Below are 20,992 nucleotides of genomic sequence, written 5' to 3'. Positions count from 1 at the left end.
ATGATTTAATACGCAATTCACACAAGTGACACATTGGTAATATCACATTTTTAGCAGAAATTATTAATACATGTTTAATTTGGTGTTTACAATAAAAATATTGATACCATACTTCAGTTTTCAAAACACTCTACTCTTTATTGTTAAACTTCTTAACATATTATCTATCCTTAACATATACTTCAAGGCTTCAAAGCACATAAATTTCAGTAAAACTTGAGTGTCAGCCAGGCGCAAAAGAAAGCACCCAGACTTTTTGAGGTGCTCGCAAATGGAGAAACTTTAGGCACAAAATGCTCCTGGCACCTGCTAATTTCGAACCCTGCCCCTCTAGAAATTCTAACTTACTGAACTTAATATAATCTTATGGCAGCTGATTTACCAGAGTGATAAAAAGCAGGGCTCAACCTAGCCATGAACTCATTGGGCAACTTTTGGCAAACCACTGTGACTTAAATTAGCAGTGTACAGATAACACTGGCCCACCTGACATGGCTGATGCAAGGATTGCTGATAGCATGCCTGCGAAGTGTTTTCAACACTTAATAACAGTGCTGGATAAATGCTAGCTACAATTGCTAAAGCAATTTTTTATTGTTTATGTTTCAGAGACAAACAGTATCAAGGTTCTTCTGGGATACTTCAGCTGGCAGTGAAAATCTGTTCTCTAAACAAGTATGATAAAAGTTATCCTTACTTATTTTACTTAACAAAATTCGTATACCATGTGATTGCAATAAAACCTCAAGTGGTTTGTAAGAATTAAAATTATTAATAAATACAGTTAAAGCCAATTAAAAACAGTTAAAATCCTAGCAGTAGATGCAAGTAAAATTGTAGATGAACTATGAAGCCATTTAGACACTCTTCCTAGAGATTAACTAAGGCCACCTAACTAGGCTGACTTAAGAGTTAAAACAAAGATGCTGCCCGTAGATGTAAAGGGAAAGGGAAAGGGACCCCTGACCATTAGGTCCAGTCGTGACCGACTCTGGGGTTGCAGCGCTCATCTCGCTTTACTAGCCAAGGGAGCTGGCGTTTGTCCGCAGACAGCTTCCGGGTCATGTGGCCAGCATGACTAAGCCGCTTCTGGTGAACCAGAGCAGCACACGGAAACGCCGTTTACCTTCCCACTGGAGCGGTACCTATTTATCTACTTGCACTTTGTGCTTTCGAACTGCTAGGTTGGCAGGAGCTGGGACCGAACAATGGAAGCTCACCCCGTCGCGGGGATTCGAACCATCGACCTTCAGATCGGCAAGTCCTAGGCTCTGTGGTTTAACCCACAGCGCCACCCGCGTCCCTTGCCTGTAGATGTATGTAGAAGCAAATTTTGCTCAGGAAATATAGTACACACACTAATATGTATATATATTACGCCAATAAAGGCTGAATATATGAATGAGCATGAGAGTGTGTATGTCTGTGACTTCATGAAATTGATTCCAGGGTAGTAAAGAAGTGGACTTTATTCACCAGACAGGTGAGTCTGACCAAAATGCGGGAGGCTGTGGAAGACAGAAGTGCCTGGTGTGCTCTGGTCCATGGGGTCACGAAGAGTCGGACACGACTAAACGACTAAACAACAAACAACAACAATCTCCTGAAAAGGTTCTGTCAAAAGGTAATACTGCTCCAATGTTAAAGCAGTGTGCTCTGGTTCTATTCATCTGGTTCATTCAATTCACCACACACAAGCTAAACTAAAGCCCAAGCTCAGCTCAGCATTCGCAGAAACTGAAGGATGTTCTCTTCATTGATGTACTAGGCACTCTGCCCACTTCCTTCCCACCCACTTCCTTCTCAGATCACAGCTGCACACACGCAAATCTGCCTGAAGGATCTACAACAGTTTGTACCAAAAAACACACAACAAATAGACCCGGATCACAATCCTAGATGCACTTACTAGAAAGCAAGTATAACTAAACTTAGAGGGACTTACATCTGAGTAAATATGCTTAGGACTGCACAGTTAAGGAGTCTGAGAAGGAAAGAATACCCGACTAGTGATGGAAGCTGGTTCACTGGGGGGCAAGCAGGGCCCTGCTAAACCAAGCCCAGTCTTCCTTCAGTCAACCCCAACTGCCTGCTTTCTTACTGCCAGCTCCCTCTTTAGTCTCAATTATTACCCTTATAGAACTCAGCAGGGAGGATGGGGACAAAACAAGAATTGGCCCCTTCTGTCATTTGCTCTGGTGTCACCCTACCAGTTTCACTGGGCACCAGTCACCATTGCCTACTAAGGTTACTTTTCTAAAAGTGTATATGATGCCCCAAGGAGCATCAACATTCCAGATACATATGAAAATTAGATTTGGGGAAGTGTTGAAATGAGGCCAGGCTGAGACCTCTCCCTCTACTTCAAACACCCCAGTATCGTGGTACAGCAGACAGGATGCTCTTTTTATACTAGCACATGCTCTCTGGCAGAAACAACCAGCTCTTTTAAATTATGTAGCCAAACCACACTGACCATGACACAGATTCACCTAACTTGAGGGAGGAAGTATGCTGAGGAGGAAAAAAAGACAATTTAATTTTGACACCAACAGCAACGGCGCATGTGTTTTCCCATTATTAAATCAATGTATTATGTCCTGTGCCATTATTCTACTCCGAATTCAAAGTGGAAGACACTACTACTGGCAAATGTGGACATACTTAATGCTTCCAGAACAAGGGCAAACTAACGCTTATGAATGCAGGATGTATTGCATTCATGCCTTACCATTTAACATGCCCAAAGCAGCATCTCAATATACCAAACACTACATGAAAAACCATTTAAATACACAACAATAAGTCAGTCATTTGGATATTCTATGGGTAATAAAGCAAACACCTGCTCGGTCTAATGGACTTATATAAATGAGACTTTCTTGACTATAATAATCTTACACTGCTTTCAGAAAGCCTAAATGGCTATGCACAAGTAGGTTTTCCTGGGCAAATTACTTTATTATATGTAAGAAAACTTGCAAAAAAATGCTGTCATGTACCCCACTTCCTAAAAAGTAGGCCTTGCAACTATAGATAAAATGCCCATTAATAATTATAATTATAATTTATTATTTATATGCTGCTTGTGCCAATGTTTTTAAAACATAAAAAGCAGCAGTTACCGTATTTTTTGCCCCATAGGACGCACCAGCCCATAAGGCGCACCTAGTTTTTTGGGGGGGAAATTATTTTCCCCCCCCAGGCGCGGGGCTGGGGCGGGGGAGGCCCGAGCTTCCCCCGACCCCAGCCCCCAAACAGGCAGCTCTCCACAAGCCGTGGGAGCCCAGCACCGGGCTCCACGGCTTGCAGAGAGCTGCATGAAGCTTGAAGACTGGGCGCGCTGCATTCAGCGCGCCCAGGCTTCGGCATGCAGGCAACTCTCCGCAAGCTGTGGGAGCCCAGCGCCAGGCTCCCACAGCTTGCGGAGAGCTGCGCTAAGCTTGAAGCCTGGGGCGCACTGAGCTCACTGCGCCCCAGGCTTCAGCGTGCAGGCAACTCTCCGCAAGCGGTGCAGGCAACTCTCCTTGCAGAGAGCTGCGCAAAGCCTGGAGAGCGAGAGGGCTCTACAAGCACCCAGTTGTAAAGCCAATAAATATTTAATCCCAAAACAACAGAAGTGAAGGTGAAATACATGGGGAAAGGATGTTCTTACCTCAACCGAAAATGCAGAATCATCTTAATGCCACTATCTATGTCAAACACATGGTTAGGAGGGAACCATAATTTGGCCAGTGGATCATACAGTGCAAAGAAGCTCAAGCAGATTGGCGTGATCCCTGTGGAAGACAAAAAGATCTAGTAAGAAATGTTGAAGGAAATCATCATATTGGGCACAGCTCGATAGTCACTCCTTAAAAGGCACTAATTTCTGACCCTTTCCCTGAGATAACCCTGAGCCCAGGGTTGGGGAAACAATCAATACAAATAAGATAGCATATTAAATGAAACCAAGAAAGCACCCTTGTCAGTTGTAACATTATCTTTACTGCATCCCAATGTCATCTAAAGGCAGAACTGAGGTTCCTATTCGCAGGATTAGGTTGCATTCACTCATATACAAATGCTTTCTTTCTTTTTAGAGAAGAAGTTTTAGACACACACAAACATCACTCCAACCTTACTTAAAGCATATTTAAGTAAGTATACATCAGCTGCTGTGCTGGGCAGAACAGAAGTCAGTTGCACATAAAATTTTACTCCTCTGCTCCTGGGGCCCATGGTCTACATGTGCAGGTGAGAGGCACCTTTTTAAAAAAAATCATGAAGGCGATTTAAAAAGCTCCCGGCATTAAGAACTAGCACACCAGCAAGGAAGATTTCAGTTTAGAAAACTAGCACTATGGGGAGCAGGCTATCTGCAGAGAGCATTAGAAATGTGGTCCTTTGCCTGCAGTCTGAAGTGGTACAGTCTATTCTACCTCAAAACATTTATCTATAACCTGTTTTTCAGCTAAGGTTGGCTCCCAAAGTGGTCTACTATCTACACAATGGTATAATGTAATTAGGTATATGCTGGCATGGTTGCAGGGGTGGTCTCTTCTAGTCCCTGACAGCTGGTGATCAATGGACCAGGTTTTAGGATCTCAAGATCTTCCTTCCAGGAGAAGTTCCACTGAATGTGTGAACTAGGCTTCAGCTCAAATACATTCACAAATATAAAAAGGGCAACAAAGCTCATAAAATCCCACTGTTCTATAAAGTCAAATCATGCCACAAGTCTACCCCAAAATGTATAGAATGTGAAGGTACTCCTAGGTTTGGATCCAAGCGTTAAGACCCTGCCAAGCTAAAAAAAATAGGCAGAATGCTCAAGGCTTTAAGCCTAGCTGAACAGCTTCAGACTGTAAAGCAATTTGCAGTCCAGCGTCATCTACCACACTTCTTTTATGTAACTGCAGATTTATACAACTGTATGTGATAAGGAGCTGCAGGAAATCAAGCAAACCACTCATCCCCCTGCAAAATACTTTGCTAGTCCTTTTATTAGAGATCCTTTTATCCTGGGGACTTCCAGGGGAGGGATCACGGCAGACTGAAGGTATTTTGTCAGTTCTTAACCAATGGTGATAACAGTGTGATGTTTGCTGATAGCTAGACACAAGTCTGGCTGCCAGTTTCACTTCTTTTCTTTTCGTTTTTAATATATTTTTATTAAAGATTTATTGGTTTATGTGCAATGTCTCTTTTTTCAACTTACATTTTCTACAGATCAGTTTCATTAGGAAGAAAAGGGAGAAAGAGGGGGAGGGGGGAATGGTGAGTGGGGTGGGGTCAGGTGGCAATGCTTCTATTCTACTTACTGTATATGTGGGGTTTTGTGTCAGTGTCACTTGTCCGGGTTCTCTTTACTATTCGCTTGTATTCCTTTGGTGGTGAGAGAGGTTGGAGTTGGCCTAGGGTGTGGTTGTTTGTTGGTGATTGGCTGTGGTGAACCTATTTTTCATGTGTGAGGGGACGTGTGTGTGTGTGTTTTTGGATCAGGTTAGCCAGATTGATTCTAATGCTGTTGGCGGGTTCTTGTTATTGTCTTCTTGAGCTGTGTATGTGATAAAGGATAACCTTATCAGGGTGAAGGCGTCTTCTTCTATTTGTCCCTGTGTCAGTTTCAGTTTGTTGGTTAATTTTTCTAATAAGGCTGTTTCCCATACTATTTGATACCATTGGTCTATGCTTACTCCTGACAGGTCTCTCCAGTGTCTGGCTATGATGTTTCTGGCTGCCGAGAGTAGGTGGGTTATGAGCTCTTTGTGAGTGGGCATTATTGTCTTGGAAGATGTTTAGTAGACCCAGTTCTGGGGTGACTTCTAATACTTGCTTAATTATTTTGCATATTTCTTATATGGCTGACGTCCAGAAGAGTTGGATTTTAGGACATTCCCACCACATGTGGAGGTATGTGCCTGTGGAGGTACATCCTCTCCAGCATTTTGGTGATGTTCCTGGGCATATTAGCATTTGTTTCCATGGTGTTAAAGGTAAAAGTGAAGGGACCCCTGACCGTTAGGTTCTGTCGCGGACGACTCTGGAGTTGCAGCGCTCATCTCGCTTTACTGGCCGAGGGAGCCAGCGTACAGCTTCCGGGTCATGTGGCCAGCATGACTAAGCTGCTTCTGGCGAACCAGAGCAGTGCACAGAAACGCCGTTTACCTTCCTGCCGAAGTGGTATCTATTTATCTACTTGCACCTATTCACTTCTGAAAAGGAGCTGGAAAGAAGGGATTGCTCCTTGTGGGACAGAGGGAATGCTGAGGGGCTCATCTCCTGCCCTGTGACTGAGAATTGTCAACTTGCTCAAACTACACTGCAGTCCTATTATGGGCACCAAGACTTCCTCCCTTTCTTAATTGCCTTCGAAATGAGATAATTGACAACCTAAAAGAGTTTCTGAGTCTGTTAGCAAAAAGCAAAAACCAACACCTGGTGAGTGAACTGCTTTCCATAATAAAGAAGGAGAAGGCAAGCAAGCTGGATTTATGGTGTGAAATGAGAAAGTTTTAAATGGACAAGGGACATATGTGAAGCTTTTTATTTTTCCTTTCTCTTTGACTAAAGTGTTTTAAGTAATTGAAAGCTACTTTGCCAGCTAACACTGTATTCCTGAGGATGGAATTTGCCATATCTCATGTTGTTGCCAAAACAAGGTTAAATTGCTGAAGGGATAGAAGCTGTTTAGAGACAGAAATTCTAATAAAGTGAAGCAAGAAAAACTTCAACATTGAGAATGCTGCTTACAAGAAAAGGAAAAGAAGAAAGAGAAGTGGGGGGGAAAGAATAAGATCTTCAGGGTCCCTGCTCACTGTGGATATTCTTAGGCAGATGACGACAGAGCAAACAAAGTCTCTTCTAAAAGTCTCTTTAGAAGAATTAGAAAATTGAGAAGATTAGAAGGATCAGTCAATAAAATAGAGGCATGCTATACACAATTGACTGGGGAAGTAGCCCAATTAAATGATAAAGTTGAGACCTTAGAAACAAAAAATGAAGTGATAAATAGAGAGATGGGAAAATGTTTGGATAATTCAGCATTAATGGAGCTGAGAAAAAATGAGTTCTGCTTAAGATTCAGAGTAATTCCAGAGGAAGGAGAAGACATCAGAACCAAAGTTATTAACCTACTGGCAGAATTACTGAGAAAGGAAGTGCTGGATGTGAAGGCAGAATTAAATGGGGAGAGTCTAGCAGTTTGACTTGTTTTACTATGATGCTGAACTTGAAAGAAATTTGAGAGAGAGAGAGGGAGGGAGAGATGTGAAACTACTGTGGAATGGTGATGGGAAAGTAGATTTTTTGGGAGAAGGGCTGTGAGAAGAGGAGGGAGGGGCAGTAGAAATACAGTTCTAGGAGCATTCCTCCTAAATAATGGAGGTTGGGGGAAGAAAGGAGGTCCCAAACCTCACCAAAGCAACCTTCCAGCATTATGGAAGAAAGAAAGGAATGCCCACAAACAGGAGGACAACAAAGCACCCCCTCCACTCTTCCTTGATTCCCTTCCCACCTCAGCCATGCTAGCAAGCCTCTCTCTCTTGCTCCTTTAAATTGAACTAGATGCTCTATCAATCAGGTGGTAAAAGAGGGTGGGGGAGATGATTGCCTGGAAGAGAAGGAAGAAGGAGAGTGACACCAATGCATCCCTCTCCTATTCACCAGGATCCAAAAGAAGAGCTGAAAATGCTCCTCATTAAAAGGAGCTCTAGAGGAGAGGTGGCAATGGGTGGGCTGAAAAATTAGCTGCTACAGCCTTCAGAAACCGGTGAGCACATTAGCAAGGTCCCTGGAGTTTTCTTAAAGCATAGGCAAGTTCATACAGGTGATGGAAGCTGCTCTAACAACTTGGTCATTTAGGATTTCAATGATCAACAGCAGCACTTAAATGGGCTCAGAAATACACCAGCAACCAGTGCATCCAGTACAAGAATGATGTCACATGTTCCCACAGCCTTGTCCCCATTGGCATCCGAGTGGCTGCATTTTGTATCGAGCCATCTTTAAAGGCAGCCCCACATAGAGGGCAGTGCCCTCTTGTCTGGATGTCACTGGATGTCACCAAGGCAAGGTCTGCCTTCTCTAGTTAGGACTGGTACACCAGCTACAACCCTAAGCTAGCAGAAGCCACCACTGCCACCACCTATACCTCCACGTTGAGTCCAGGACGGCTCTCAGACAGTGAACTTGCTCCTTCAGGGGGAGTACAACTCCATACAAATCCAATTGCAAGGCTCCACTGAAGCCCAAGCCTCTGGATGTCATATTCCAATGGTTTTCTATAGATATTGAACAACATGGGCAATAAGGCACTTCTCCAAGAAGGGCTACATGTTTCCCACATATCTCTTGACAAGCCCTATGGGCCACTTACCAATTTTCTGTGCAATATCGATGCAGATCTCTTCAGCACAAGGAGTCCCTTGCATATAAGTTTGGTACTGTTCCTCCTGCTCACCCTTCCAGTGAAGATATACCCTCAGCCCTCCAGAAGATGAAAAACGACACCCCTCCATGTCTGATTCACTGTGCTTCACTGCACAATGGCACAGTGGCATTCTGCCAATTCTTCCAAGTCCCTAGGTGGGAGGAAACAGAGACCTCATTAAGGAAACCTAAAACGCTTTCAGGAAACATAGTCTTCAGCAACGCACACTCTCAGGAACATAGTGTGTGTAATACAATGTAATATACATAGTGTATGATTCACACCCCTACACCACTTCCCCTTTGATAATATCAGAAAGAGCTTCCAAATATATGAAGTCTAAACCAGAGAAACAGGGGGTTACAGTCAGTTTGTAGAGGAAAGGCAGCTCAAGCAAAAGGATAATGTGGAGTATCCACAGATTGTTTGATTCTTCCTGAATCCACATATACGCAAACAACCAGCTCAGTTTACAATAGTTCCTAGCAGCTCTAAAGCACAGTTGACAGCAGGGCTGGCCCGGGGTCTTTTGCCACTCCAGGCAAAACTGAAAATGATGCCCCTGCAGCTGGGAGGGGCAGCATTGCTGTAGCAGCAGTAAAGGACCACTGGATGGTTTAGTCCAGTCAAAAGTGACTATGGGGTGCGGCACTCATCTTGCTTCAGGCCAAAGGAGCTGGCATTTGTCCACAGACAGCTTCCTGGGTCATGTGGCCAGCATGACTAAATCACTTCTGGCACAATGGGACACCATGACAGTAGCCAGAGTGCATGGAAACACTGTTTACCTTCCCACCACAGCGGTACCTATTTATCTACTTGCACCGGTGTGCTTTCGAACTGCTAGGGTGGCAGAAGCTGGGACAGAGCAATGGGAGCTCACCACTGCCACACGGATTCAAACCTCCGACTTTCAGATGAACAAGCCCTAGAGGCTCAGTGGTTTAGACCACAGTGCCACCCATGTCTCATAAGGTGGTGTAAGTGGTGGTACCACCTGCCCCAGCTGCCCAGAGCCTGCCAACCTGAGGCAACTGCCTCACCACACTTCACGGGTGATAGTGAAGTTACTGACCAGCACATGAGAAAGCAGGCACATTATAAATCATCACATAAGGCAGAAATGGGCACAGGAGCCAAGTGTTATTCAGTTCATCTTCTCACTGTTCTAGCTGGTAGGGAGGGATGCATTATATAGGAGTCTCATCCAAGAACTACAATGGACCTCATGCATCATTCAGTTCAACCCACTGGGTTGAAGCCATTCCTGAAAAAACTATTCTTTTCTTCACAAACAACTGACATGGTCAACATTAGGAAATATTTTCCCATCTCTAAATCTAAGACTAGTGATCCCAAATGAAAACACACTTTCCTGCTTCATGTACAATGAAGTGTTCTTTCATACCAAAGTAGGTGCAGCAAGCATTAACTCAAACATCTGGTCAAACCAGAGGTCTCATTTCTTTCAATAGAGACCAAAGGATCATAATACCAGCCAGGTCTTCCTGGCAGTTATACTATGCAGCAGTAAAATTCCAGTCTAGGAATGCAATTTCTTGCTGGTTGTTTATGCAGAACAAGTAGGAAGAGCAGAATTCTGTCCCGCCACCCAACTGTTCCTCTCTACTCCTGGTATTTAAAATAAAATAAATAAAATAAAATCAGACCTACTATTTGGCTTCTGAAAAAGAGGAAGTTGATTCACTTCAGCATCACAAATTATATGGAATATATATTTATATCCCTTTTACTGAAATCTATGTGTATGTTGTTTAAGGAGTTCATCTCAAGTTCATGTAGGACACATACTTGATCAAAGGACATGCTGCTTTTTCCTCTCATTGAGCATTCCTATTGTAGTAATTAAAAATAAATATATCTCTACAAATTATACTGGTTCTGCAGTCTAGGTTTCTTTATCTGAACTTGGTATGTTTTATCCTAACATTTTTTAACACACACACACGGGCTGGGGAGGACAACCCCAACTCAAAGTTAACTTGAGAAGTACATGTGTGCAGTGTTTGAAATTAGCCAGGTGCACTTTGCAACAGGGGCAGGTCCAATTGTGACCACATGGAGATCTGTGGATGCCAGGCTGATGACTGACATCTCAATCTGGCTGCCCCCCCCCCCCCCAGGTTTCTTAAGTAGGTAAGCAGAAGAGCTTATTTATTGCATTTATATCCCACCTTTTCCTCCAACAAGTACATGGTTCACCCCACTACTCAGTTAATCCCCTACAACAACCCTGTGAGGGAGGTTAAGAGGCTGTGACTGGCCCAAGGTCACCCAGTGAGTTTCATGACTGAGTGGGGATTTGAACCCTGATCTTCCAGGTCCTGCCCCAATACTCTAACCACTACACCACACTGGCTTCCTAGAGTACCTCTACTATGCTATGAGCTAAATTAAATAGGTAAATAAATATGGGGGAGGCAAAATGCCACTTAGAGAAGGATGTGAAATATTTTCCTTGAAGCTTGAATTTGTTTTATTCTGGATTGCTTTATTTGATGTTTTAATGCGTTGTAAACCACTTTGAATTTTTTTCATTTAAAATATAACAATAATAATAATAATAATAATAATAATAATAATTTTTATTTATACCCCGCCCTCCCCAGCCAAGGCCAGGCTCAGAGCGGCTGAAAGTAGTATAGAAATAAAATGTATAATAATAACAACAATAACAAATCTCACCCGGGGGAAATGGCACCTAGACATTCTGTTGGGGTAACCATAACCTAGGTTTAAGGTGCCATTTGTCAATTACCTTATATATATCTGAGTTTCTAACACTGCATGTGTGGCCAGATTTTCTGAGGTACAGTAAATGGAAAGGAATGCCAAGCCAGAGGAAGGGTGCAGAACAATGCAGAATTGATTTTTTTAACTTTTATCTCTTGGAACCTATCTTTCAATTCCAAGAGTTTCACTTTAAAGGGAACTGGAAGCCAGGTTTCAGAGGCACACATGCACAAGCATTCTATTAACGGCAAAAATAAGCAAATGGTTTTCCTTTAAAGCTAACAAGTTTATTTCCATGCAGCATCCTATGCTCCAAACCAAGTATTATGGGCAGTAAGAGTCAGCATTGTCTAGCAGATAAAAATGCCTGAACCTGGACTTTGAAAAACCTCAGTTCAAATCTGACATAATCTACCAACTCTCTGGGTTGTCTCAGGTACTAATCTTGCATCCCAGTGTCAATTTCTGAGCAAAGCTTGAGGATAAGTGTTGCCTCCACCCTTTCCTCAAAGGAATGAAAAGCAAGCAATCGGCATGTATTTTGAAAGCACTTCTTATTCAGCATATTTTATCTTATTTATCCTTATGTGTGGAAGTGTGTGGTTGTAGGGTGTTAGGACTGGAGCAAAGATCTGTCACGAAGTCCACTGGGTGGCATAGGCTGGTCAGTCTCTCAGTCTATCCCACCTCACAGGTTTTTTGGGAGCTAGTGTACATTGCCTTGTGTCCATTGGAGATGGATATAAATCTAATGAATAATAATCATTAATATATGTTGTCTGCCATTTGCACAGTCTTATAATTGTGCGGCAACTTGTAGCTGAGCCTCCAATATTAAAGCCAACACATTCTATCCAGTACAATACTACAGTGCTGAGAGATACACCATGTGCTCATTTCTACTCCAAGAGAAATACAGTATATGCATCTTCCATTTAACAAAGTATCACAGCTGCATTTGAAGTAAGGCCTGAACTTCAGAACTTCTTCACCTCAATTAGAAGGAATGGGAAAGTGTTTGCTACAAAGCACTAAAGTTAACAGACCACATTCAGTATCCGCACATCTGCTGTACTAAATAATACAGGACTAATCACTTGGGAGAATAGTTAAACAGAAAAGGAGATTGAGGTCCAGGCTGCCATCCTTGCTGACTCAGATCGGTGACCCATGGGCAAATCAAGTTCTCTTCACTTTGGGGGGAAGGGAAGATGTATAAAACAAGAAGTGACTTCGGTCTGAACAAGAATGGGCAGAACAAGCACAACAAACAAACAGGAATCCACAGTTACCTTATTGCTTAGTCTTAGAGAAACAAACACAACAATATGTGCAACAGTGTTCTCTTCAGAACCCTGATTAGTTGAACTGTGCATCTATGAAAAGCATTGAATAATAAGCAAGAGACTTTACATCCTAGACCCTTCTTTTTATTAGGCTCCCATTAAACTGTCAAACCTGCAATACACTAGGAAACTACCTTCTATGTTTTCCTATTACAACACTTGTTTAAACCCAAGCAGTCAGGCAGCTGGCTAGCTCATACTTTGGCAATGAAAACAACTTCATTCAAGTTAAGAATTAAAGCTAAGATTTTACCTGATGTCCTCTTCCATGCTAACCAAAGAATACAAAATTACACCACAGCAAATATTATAATCCCATGAGCAAAGCATTTGGCAAGGGAGAAGGCCAGGTGGAAAAACACTTGCCAGGATACCAAAAGCTATAAACACCTCCACAAGTTACAAATCAGATCACACTATGCTGGCCAAGCTCTTTCATAAGCAATAAAAATTACCATCTTAAAGGCCTGATATAGAAGACAAGTGAATCCAGCCCACCATACCATCTCCTTTCCTTGGGTAATACCTGTCCCACAGTAATGTTTCTCAATTCATTTCACATCCCTTCAGTTTCTTCTCATATACATACAGCAATCCTAGAAAGACCCACAAGTGTTCCTCCAATCTGCACACATCATTTCTTCCAACGAAAACCACAATATGTCATCTTGTAGAAACATCCTGTATTACCCCTTTCACAGCACAATTCAACCTATACTGGTTTGAACACGTTTATAAATCCTATGATCTTCCTAGAACTCCCCGCCCCCCAGAAACAGTCCACTAACTCCCTACACAAATCTCTATGCAGCCCAGCAATTGCCTTCTTTCTGTAATGCTAACTAGCATTGAGTTAATGCTTTTATAATGTTCAAGTCTTCACATTATCTTGTTGCAATCCCAATAACCCTGTAAGGCAGGTCAGCACTACTATCTCTGTACTGCAGATGGGAAAATGAGGCTGTCTGAGAGATTTGCTTGCTATAGATCACTAAGTTCATGCTAGAAGACAGATTTGAATCAAGGGCTTCCTGATTCATTGGTTTATCAACACTAATGTAAGTAATCAGTGCTCTCATATTGGGCACCAAATATGTGTTGAAATACACTGGAATTTCCACCACCATGTGAAGCGGCAATGCACAGGAGGGCTTTTCTGTGGTGGTCCTCAGATTGTGGAATCGCTTCCCCTCCAAAAGGGTGCCTCACTTCTGCAAAGGCTTTGGGGTGGAATATGTTATATGCATGTAACCCACCCAGGGACTGCATGGCATAGGGTGGGATATAAAGGTAAAGGGACCCCTGACCATTAGGTCCAGTCGTGGTTGACTCTGGGGTTGCGGTGCTCATCTTGCTTTATTGGCCGAGGGAGCCGGCGCACAGCTTCCGGGTCGTGTGACCAGCATGACTAAGCCACTTGTGGCAAACCAGAGCAGCGCACGGAAACGCCGTTTACCTTCCCGCCGGAGCGGTACCTATTTATCTACTTGCACTTTGACGTGCTTTCGAACTGCTAGGTTGACAAGAGCAGGGACCGAGCAACGGGACTTCATCCCGTCGCGGGGATTCAAACCGCCGACCTTCTGATCGGCAAGTCCTAGGCTCTGTGGTTTAACCCACAGCGCCAATAAATAGTCAAAGGCAGGCTTCCTCTGGTTTCAAATCTCCCTCTCGACCAACCATCTACAGAGACTCTTTTGCAGACAATATAACCGCAGTTTACATTAGATGGTCCACTGGATCCAGAAGCTCCCAACCCCGACTCTCTCTCATACTTTTACTTTGCCTCCAACTGCCAAGGTCAGCTTCTCTATCCTGCATCATCCCACAGTGCACAAACTAGCTAAGATCATGTTATAAGTTTCTTTGTGAACTTGTTTAGGTAAAGAACACCAACAATTAATTTTTTTAAAAAAACTTTCTTCATTTCATCTATCGCCCTCTGCCTGCAGCACTGTCAGGGGCAGATATCAGGAGCAGGTCAGCAATAAATCACAGGGCATCAGTGAAGTCAACTCGTTATTCAAGGAAACACAATTAGCTCAGGAGGCCAGGCTTGTGAGCGCAGCAAGTTGTCCTGGCAGATCTTGTCCCTTATGAGGCAGCTGCAAGAACTGAAGGTCCCCACCTTCCCACAGTTGCCTAAGCCTCCTTCCCTGGGTCCTTCCAAAGCAATCTGAGACCAGCAGGGAGGGAAGCTGGTTGCATCAAGAGAGGAAACACCCCCTGGCTTCTTCAGTAGCCTGCATGATCTCTGCTTCTTGCCCCCCCCACCTTTCCAGCCTCTGCTTCGGCATCTGATTCTGGACTGCTCTCTGCCATAGGCTCTCCCCACTCAATAAACCTTGTTGCCTCTTCAGCATCTGACACCTCCTCTTCTCAGTCTGCTCCCTCTTCTCCCTCTGACCACTCATTGTCATCCCACCTCCAGTCCCCTGGCTCTGAGCCTTATTTGGGGGGGGGGTCCCCCAGCTGGTGCCTCCCAAGGCTCCTCTGCTTCCAGCCTGTCCATGACACTTAGTGATCTGGTGTTGAATACTGGCTAAGAAGGTGAGTCAGGAAGTCCTCACGACAGATCTTGTCTCTACCATGAGCACACCAGACAGTGTGCAGTATTATCTTCATACTGCAAATGTGAATGCAGAAACGGGGGGGGGGGAGGGGGAGGGAATCTGCATTGTCTAAGGCAATGGTATTATTGGTATTACTAAGATTATGTATAAGTGCTCTGAGGCACACATGATATTCTGTGCAGTGCACCCTATGTAATATGTATTATGCACCAGTGATTCTTACAAGCCTTCATTAATAGTGAACCCACCACCACCTTTTCAAAGCTTTCTTCTTCTCATAGCCCCTCACCCTGAATCTAAACCTTTCGCTGCCTCCATCACAAGTACCTCCTCAACACCCCCATAATAACTTTGCTGGATCAAACCTGCTTCATTTCTTGGTTCCCCAAAGCAGCCAGCTAGAAGCATGAAAATGTCACCAGCAGGTCTTGTTTCAAACCAGGAGTCTACCTCTAGCTTCTGGTAAGCATGCAGATAAGCACGGTCAACAGGAACATTGAAAGATCTCTCTGTACTCATTGATTTGGCATTAATCTTCCACACACGCAATCTTCCCCAGTGCATACATCACAGCTCTCTTAAGTCAACAAAACATAATAAACTGTGTAAATGAATAGAATACAATTTCAACGCATATTAAAATCAGCTCCACTCAACAACACAAATGCTAGAGGAACTAACTTCCACCACATTATTCCCACCACTCTTTTCCCAACAGCCATCCTTCCTCTCGCCGCAGGTGCCATCCTCGTGTTCGTTTCCAGGGCTCCGCATTTTGTCAAAACATCTAGTTCGCACATTGCACTTGTCAGCTCTCTGGGACGAGATCACGCCACTAGAGAGAAGCGGAAGTCAGGGGCCGCAGAAGCAGCCACACGACTTGAGGGGACTGACCTACCGATCCTCCAAACACCGCGTATCTTACTTTTTCTTTTCTTTTCAAGCTGTCTCTAGGCGGAAAGCGGCTGTCGGCGCCGGCGCCTCTCGCGGCTGGCCTCCGCCTACCTGGTAGACTGCCAGGTAGACTGCCCCTGGGCGTGGAGGTTCCACCGGCCGGCGGGCTTCGCACAAACACCGACGGGCTTGGGCTCAGAAGGCGCTCCTGAAGGGTCGCCCGAGCTTCCGAGTTAACCGAGTCCTCTGCTCCCCCCCTCCCAGACCCCACCCCGGGAGCACTTTCCTCCACCTCACGCCTACCTCGCGACCTGGGGGAGGGGAGCCCCTCGACACCGACGCCCCCCCCTCCCGCCGCCGCCGCTGCCGCCGCCGCCGCTGCCTCAGGGAGCCAAGCGCAGCCGAAGGCCCGCCCGCCGCTCGCGCCCGTCGGACAGAGACGCAGCTCGCAATAGGCTCCATGAGACGCCGCCTCCCATTGGCTCGCCCTCCGCCTCCAGGCACGCCCTTTGCGGCGCCCCGCCCCCCTTCGCCGGGACTCCACCCACGGCTCCGCGCGCCTCTCCATTGGCGGCTCCAAGCGAAGGGATTTACTTGGGCTGGAGGCCTCGGGGGCGCATGCGCACTTCTTGTCACCCTGCTCTGGCTGCTTCCCTGGTGAGGCGCGCGCTGCTTAGTGGTGTTGTTGCGGAAGCGGAGGGAGACGGGTTGCCTTTATGCAGCAAGGGCGTAAGGTGGCCGTATTTTAGAAAGTAAAAACCAGGACACCTCGAAAGTGGTTGAGCAGCCTTTTTGAGGAAGACCTCGAACTTGTTGAGCTTTTTTTTTTTTAACGAAACCATCGAAATTGAGCTTTTTCAAAAGTTGTTATTAAATTTGTATACAGTACTGCCCTTCGTCTGATGATCTCAGGGCTGCTCACAGCATAAAAATAAATAGCAAAACAGTTCCCCCCAGTACATACAAAGCATTGTGCAGGGACAACTTGAAAAATCATTGTACTGAACAGCAACACCATTTATATTAGCAGTGAAGTGTTCAGAGTACTTTGTTTTCTCCATAGTCCTTATGAAGAAATAAACGTGTAAATGAGAGTACAGTGGTACCTCAGGTTAAGTACTTAATTCGTTACGGAGGCCCGTTCTTAACCTGAAACTGTTCTTAACCTGAAGCACCACTTTAGCTAATGGGGCCTCCTGCGCCGCCGGAGCCCGATTTCTGTTCTCATCCTGAAGCAAAGTTCTTAACCCGAGGTAATATTTCTGGGTTAGCGGAGTCTGTAACCTGAAGTGTATGTAACCCAAGGTGCCACTGTATTGTTCTTCCTATATTGCAGTTAAGATCTGAGAGCAGTGAAGTAGGCAGGGGCAAGAACAGACTTGGGAAATTCTTTGCTTAAAGCTCATACTCTTTAGCTACATGAGCTCAAATACTGCGCTGTGGTCTAAACCACTGAGCCTCTTGGGCTTGCTGATTGGAAGGTTGGTGGTTAGAATCCAGGGTAGGCTCTTGTTGCTCTGTCCCAGCTTCTGCCAACCTAGCAGTTTGAAAGCACACCAGTGCAAGTAGATAAATAAGTACCACTGTGGCAGGAAGATAAATGGCGTTTCTGTGCACTCTGGCACTCATCACGATGTCCCGTTGTGCCAGAAGTGGTTTAGTCATGCTGGCCACATGACCCAGAAAGCTGTCTGCAAACACTGGCTGCCTTGGCCTGAAGCGAGATGCGCGTCGCACCCCAGTTGCCTTTGACTGGACTTAACCGTCCAGGGGTCATTTACTGTCAAATGTGTGTTTAGTTAGCTGCTCCTGCTCCCACTTCTCTGAAGTTTCTAGCCTAGCTAAAGCCTTGTGAGAAATGTTCTCTGTCCTGTTATTCTTCCCTCATCTCACAAACAGCTTGCAAATAATTCCAGGGGGCTTTTGTAATAATTACCTAAGTCTCTGCATTCTTCTCCCATTTGTCTGATGGCCTTGAAGCTTCTGTGCTACACAATGTATGTGGGTGGGGAAGGAGCACAGAAATGACAATGGAGAGCATTTGCATGGGTATCTTTGTTAAAACACTCGGAGCATAATCAAGCACTTAGTGGAGGATGACTGCAAGTCAAAAAGATGCAAAATATAACAAAGCTCAAAAAAGGGTTATCGGTCTACACAGCTAAATTATCTTGCTAAGCCGTGAGGCACAGTCACGCTGAAAGATGGACATGACTCCAAGAGAAGCCATCAACCATACAATTTGCAAGGTGTTCTGAAGATCAAGCAAATAACCAGAATCAGAGAAATGTACAGAGAAATGTGGGCTGGTTCTCACTACTATTCTATCCTGCCTTGGAAAAGAACACACATAGCAAGTCAAATGCTATTGGGCTAAAACAAGGATTCTGAAACTAATATTGTGAGTTTCTCTCAAAAAACAAATACCTTCTCTCCCTGCCACTGCCACCCCTGGCAAAAAAAGGACCAGAAACTTCACTGGTGATAACACTTGGAGAGAGGCAATGGGCAATGGCTTAGATTAAAGAAAAAACAAGGGGCAGATGAGGATCTGAGGTATGAAACTTCCTGCGTTCTCACACATAAATACACAAGAATTCAGGGTTTCTCAGTGGAGCATTAACTTTGCCTTCATTAGGACAGCATAGGAAAAACTCTTAGTGAGGATAGCAAGTCTGAAACAAGAACAGACTCCCTCGGAAGGTGGTGGACTCTCCTTCGTTGGAGACTTTTAAGCAGAGGCTGGATGGCCATCTGTCCTGGTTGTTTTAGTCAAGATTCCTGCAATGCAGGAACTAGATGACCTGCAAGATACATTCCAACCCTACAATTATTTGATTCTAAGAGTATGCAAGGGAGCTGGCTCTCTCTGGTAGCTTGTTGGGCAAGGAGAATGGCAGTGTGTTTTGCATGTCCCCTATAAAGACATTGCAAATTTACTTTTGTAAAAAAAAAAATGAATCATTAATATTCAGTGCATTATTGGTGTTTTTTTAAATATGGTCAGGCACAAATACCTGAGTGCAGTCTATGTATAGACATTGTAGTTTGGGGGGGGGGGGGAGATACTTTATCATTTTATTCCCAACTCACAATACTGCATCAATATCACTATCAATATCACATTTTTGTCAGTAACAAAAATGTCACTTCCTGGGCTCCTAGCACCTGCAGAATGAAATTATGCAAAGCCACATAATTCAGTCTTCCTGGGCATAGGGCTGCCTTTTATTTATTTAGCACAGAGTAGAACATTCAGTCCTAGTTATGCCCAGCCCATGCACAATGGCTTTCGTGCAGTAGCAGATGGGAAGGATTAGCTTTCACATGCAGTGTCTTTCAACTTCCGTTCCCTTTGTTCAATCTAAATTTCTGGCTGCCAAACATTTATAGCTAGACATGGCATTATTATTATTATTAGTAGTAGTAGTAGTAGTAGTAGAATACCACCCTTCATCCAAAGATCTCAGGTCAGTTCACAAGATAACATGGCATGTATTCTGACTATATACAAATGCACTACCTTACAGACACTACACTCCCATCCACCAAGAGTGTCAAGTTCTATTTAATGCAGAAACCAATATTCTCTCCCCGTCACATTTGCTCCCATGTTTTGGGATCTGTAGGGCAATCTCATCAGCACCGGCTCCCACTGCCAACAAGATCTCTCTATGTTCCCTGGTTATTAGTTTTATCTTCCTCCTGCTTCCAGTCAGCAGCTTCATGCCTGTGCACAGGATGTATGAACAGGAATTTAAGAAGTCTGGTACTTGTAGATATTGAGCACATATGATGAATAGGTCCTGGAATTTCCTGTACAAACCACCTCTCTCTTTCTCAGGCCTAGGGAAGCTGCTTGTTCTCTCCTAACATTGCTTCTGGTTGGCTCCAGGTCATCTCCCAAGATCTGGAGAACATGCTTGCTAAACATCCTGAATCATGACTGGCCTTGGTTTTCTGCCCTCGCGTTCATGAGGGTATTCGCTCCCTGCCCATGCTTGGACTGTACTCACAGCAAATAGGTTCTTTAAGAAAGTGCCTGCAAAGGTAGGGGAGGAGCAATTAAGAGTATGATCCAAGTTTGATTTATACTCCATCTCCCCACAAAATGTCCAAAGACAATTTAAAATTTCCTGTTTCAAAATGACTACTTAATGCCCCATAGCTAAAACTGCAGCATCTATAGTGGCCTACAGCCCTTGTCCTACTCTCCATAGCAGTGAGATAGGAATGCTGCAAACTGATCATTTTGCCATGCAAATTTTGTGAAATGCTGAACAGCTATTTGGAACTTTTTAAAGCAAGAATATAATTTATTCCAAGGAATGATGTTGACTTAGGTGTAGGCAGGCAAGCAGAACTCAACCTTTACCAAGAACCAGACAGAATATTTTATTTTTTTAGCCCAAGCTCTCGGAACCAATACCTGAAAGAGAACTAAAAGCAAAGCAAAAACACTAATATCAGTTCAGAATAAAGGTAAAATACTGATGTGATCCCCTCTAGGCTATCATTATGGTGCAAGAATACAGTCATACCTGGGTTGAAGTAGCTTTGGGTTAAGCATTTTTGGGTTGCGCTCTGCAGCAACCCGGAAGTAATGCAGCACATTACTTCCGGGTTTCGCTGCTCACGCATGCGCAGACGCTCAAAATGATGTCACACGCATGTACAGAAGCGGCAAATTGCGACCCGTGCATGCGCAGACACGGGTTGCATTCGCTTCAGGATGCGAACAGGGCTCCGGAACGGATTCCGTTCACATCCAGAGGTACCACTGTACATAAAACCAACATCTGAGAGACGGTGGCATTGGGCATGCCATAAAGGTTCATTTTCTGCAGAGAATGGAGGATATCCTTGCATGAGTTGTCCCTCCCACTACGCAGGACATACATAAATTAAGCCTTTTTGCCCTCACATGGGAGGGCGAACACTCCAGTTCTTTCCCACTTAGCTCCCAGTGCAGGTCAGGTGACAACAGTTTTCTGTCACCTTATAGACTTGAG

The 20,992-nt window shown here is 44.4% G+C and overlaps 1 protein-coding gene across 7 annotated transcripts in view; it reads right to left on the bottom strand.

Moving 5' to 3' along the window:
• TYK2 (tyrosine kinase 2) overlaps window positions 1-16,563 on the bottom strand; it is a 47,549-nt gene extending 30,986 nt beyond the window's left edge. For 3 of the 7 annotated variants that reach the window (XR_014506274.1, XR_014506275.1, XM_083419449.1), the window contains exons 1-3: window positions 16,284-16,477; window positions 8,360-8,564; window positions 3,656-3,779 (exon numbers count right to left, since the gene is read on the bottom strand). Coding sequence is in view for 4 of the 7 variants with exons in the window: in XM_083419449.1 (XP_083275575.1) it covers window positions 3,656-3,779; window positions 8,360-8,564; window positions 16,284-16,442 (488 nt within the window). In the remaining 3 variants the exon portion in view is untranslated. Of the gene's footprint in view, window positions 1-3,655; window positions 3,780-8,359; window positions 8,565-15,767; window positions 15,930-16,011 lie in introns of those variants that run through there. The other 4 variants (XR_014506273.1, XM_083419448.1, XM_083419451.1 and 1 more) reach the window with 3 other exon arrangements.
• Window positions 16,564-20,992: the final 4,429 nt, after the last annotated feature.

Source organism: Podarcis tiliguerta (assembly GCF_965153285.1).
Source record: "Podarcis tiliguerta genome assembly, chromosome: 17".
Lineage (NCBI taxonomy): Eukaryota > Metazoa > Chordata > Lepidosauria > Squamata > Lacertidae > Podarcis > Podarcis tiliguerta.
This window is presented reverse-complemented; position numbering and strand designations above follow the sequence as displayed.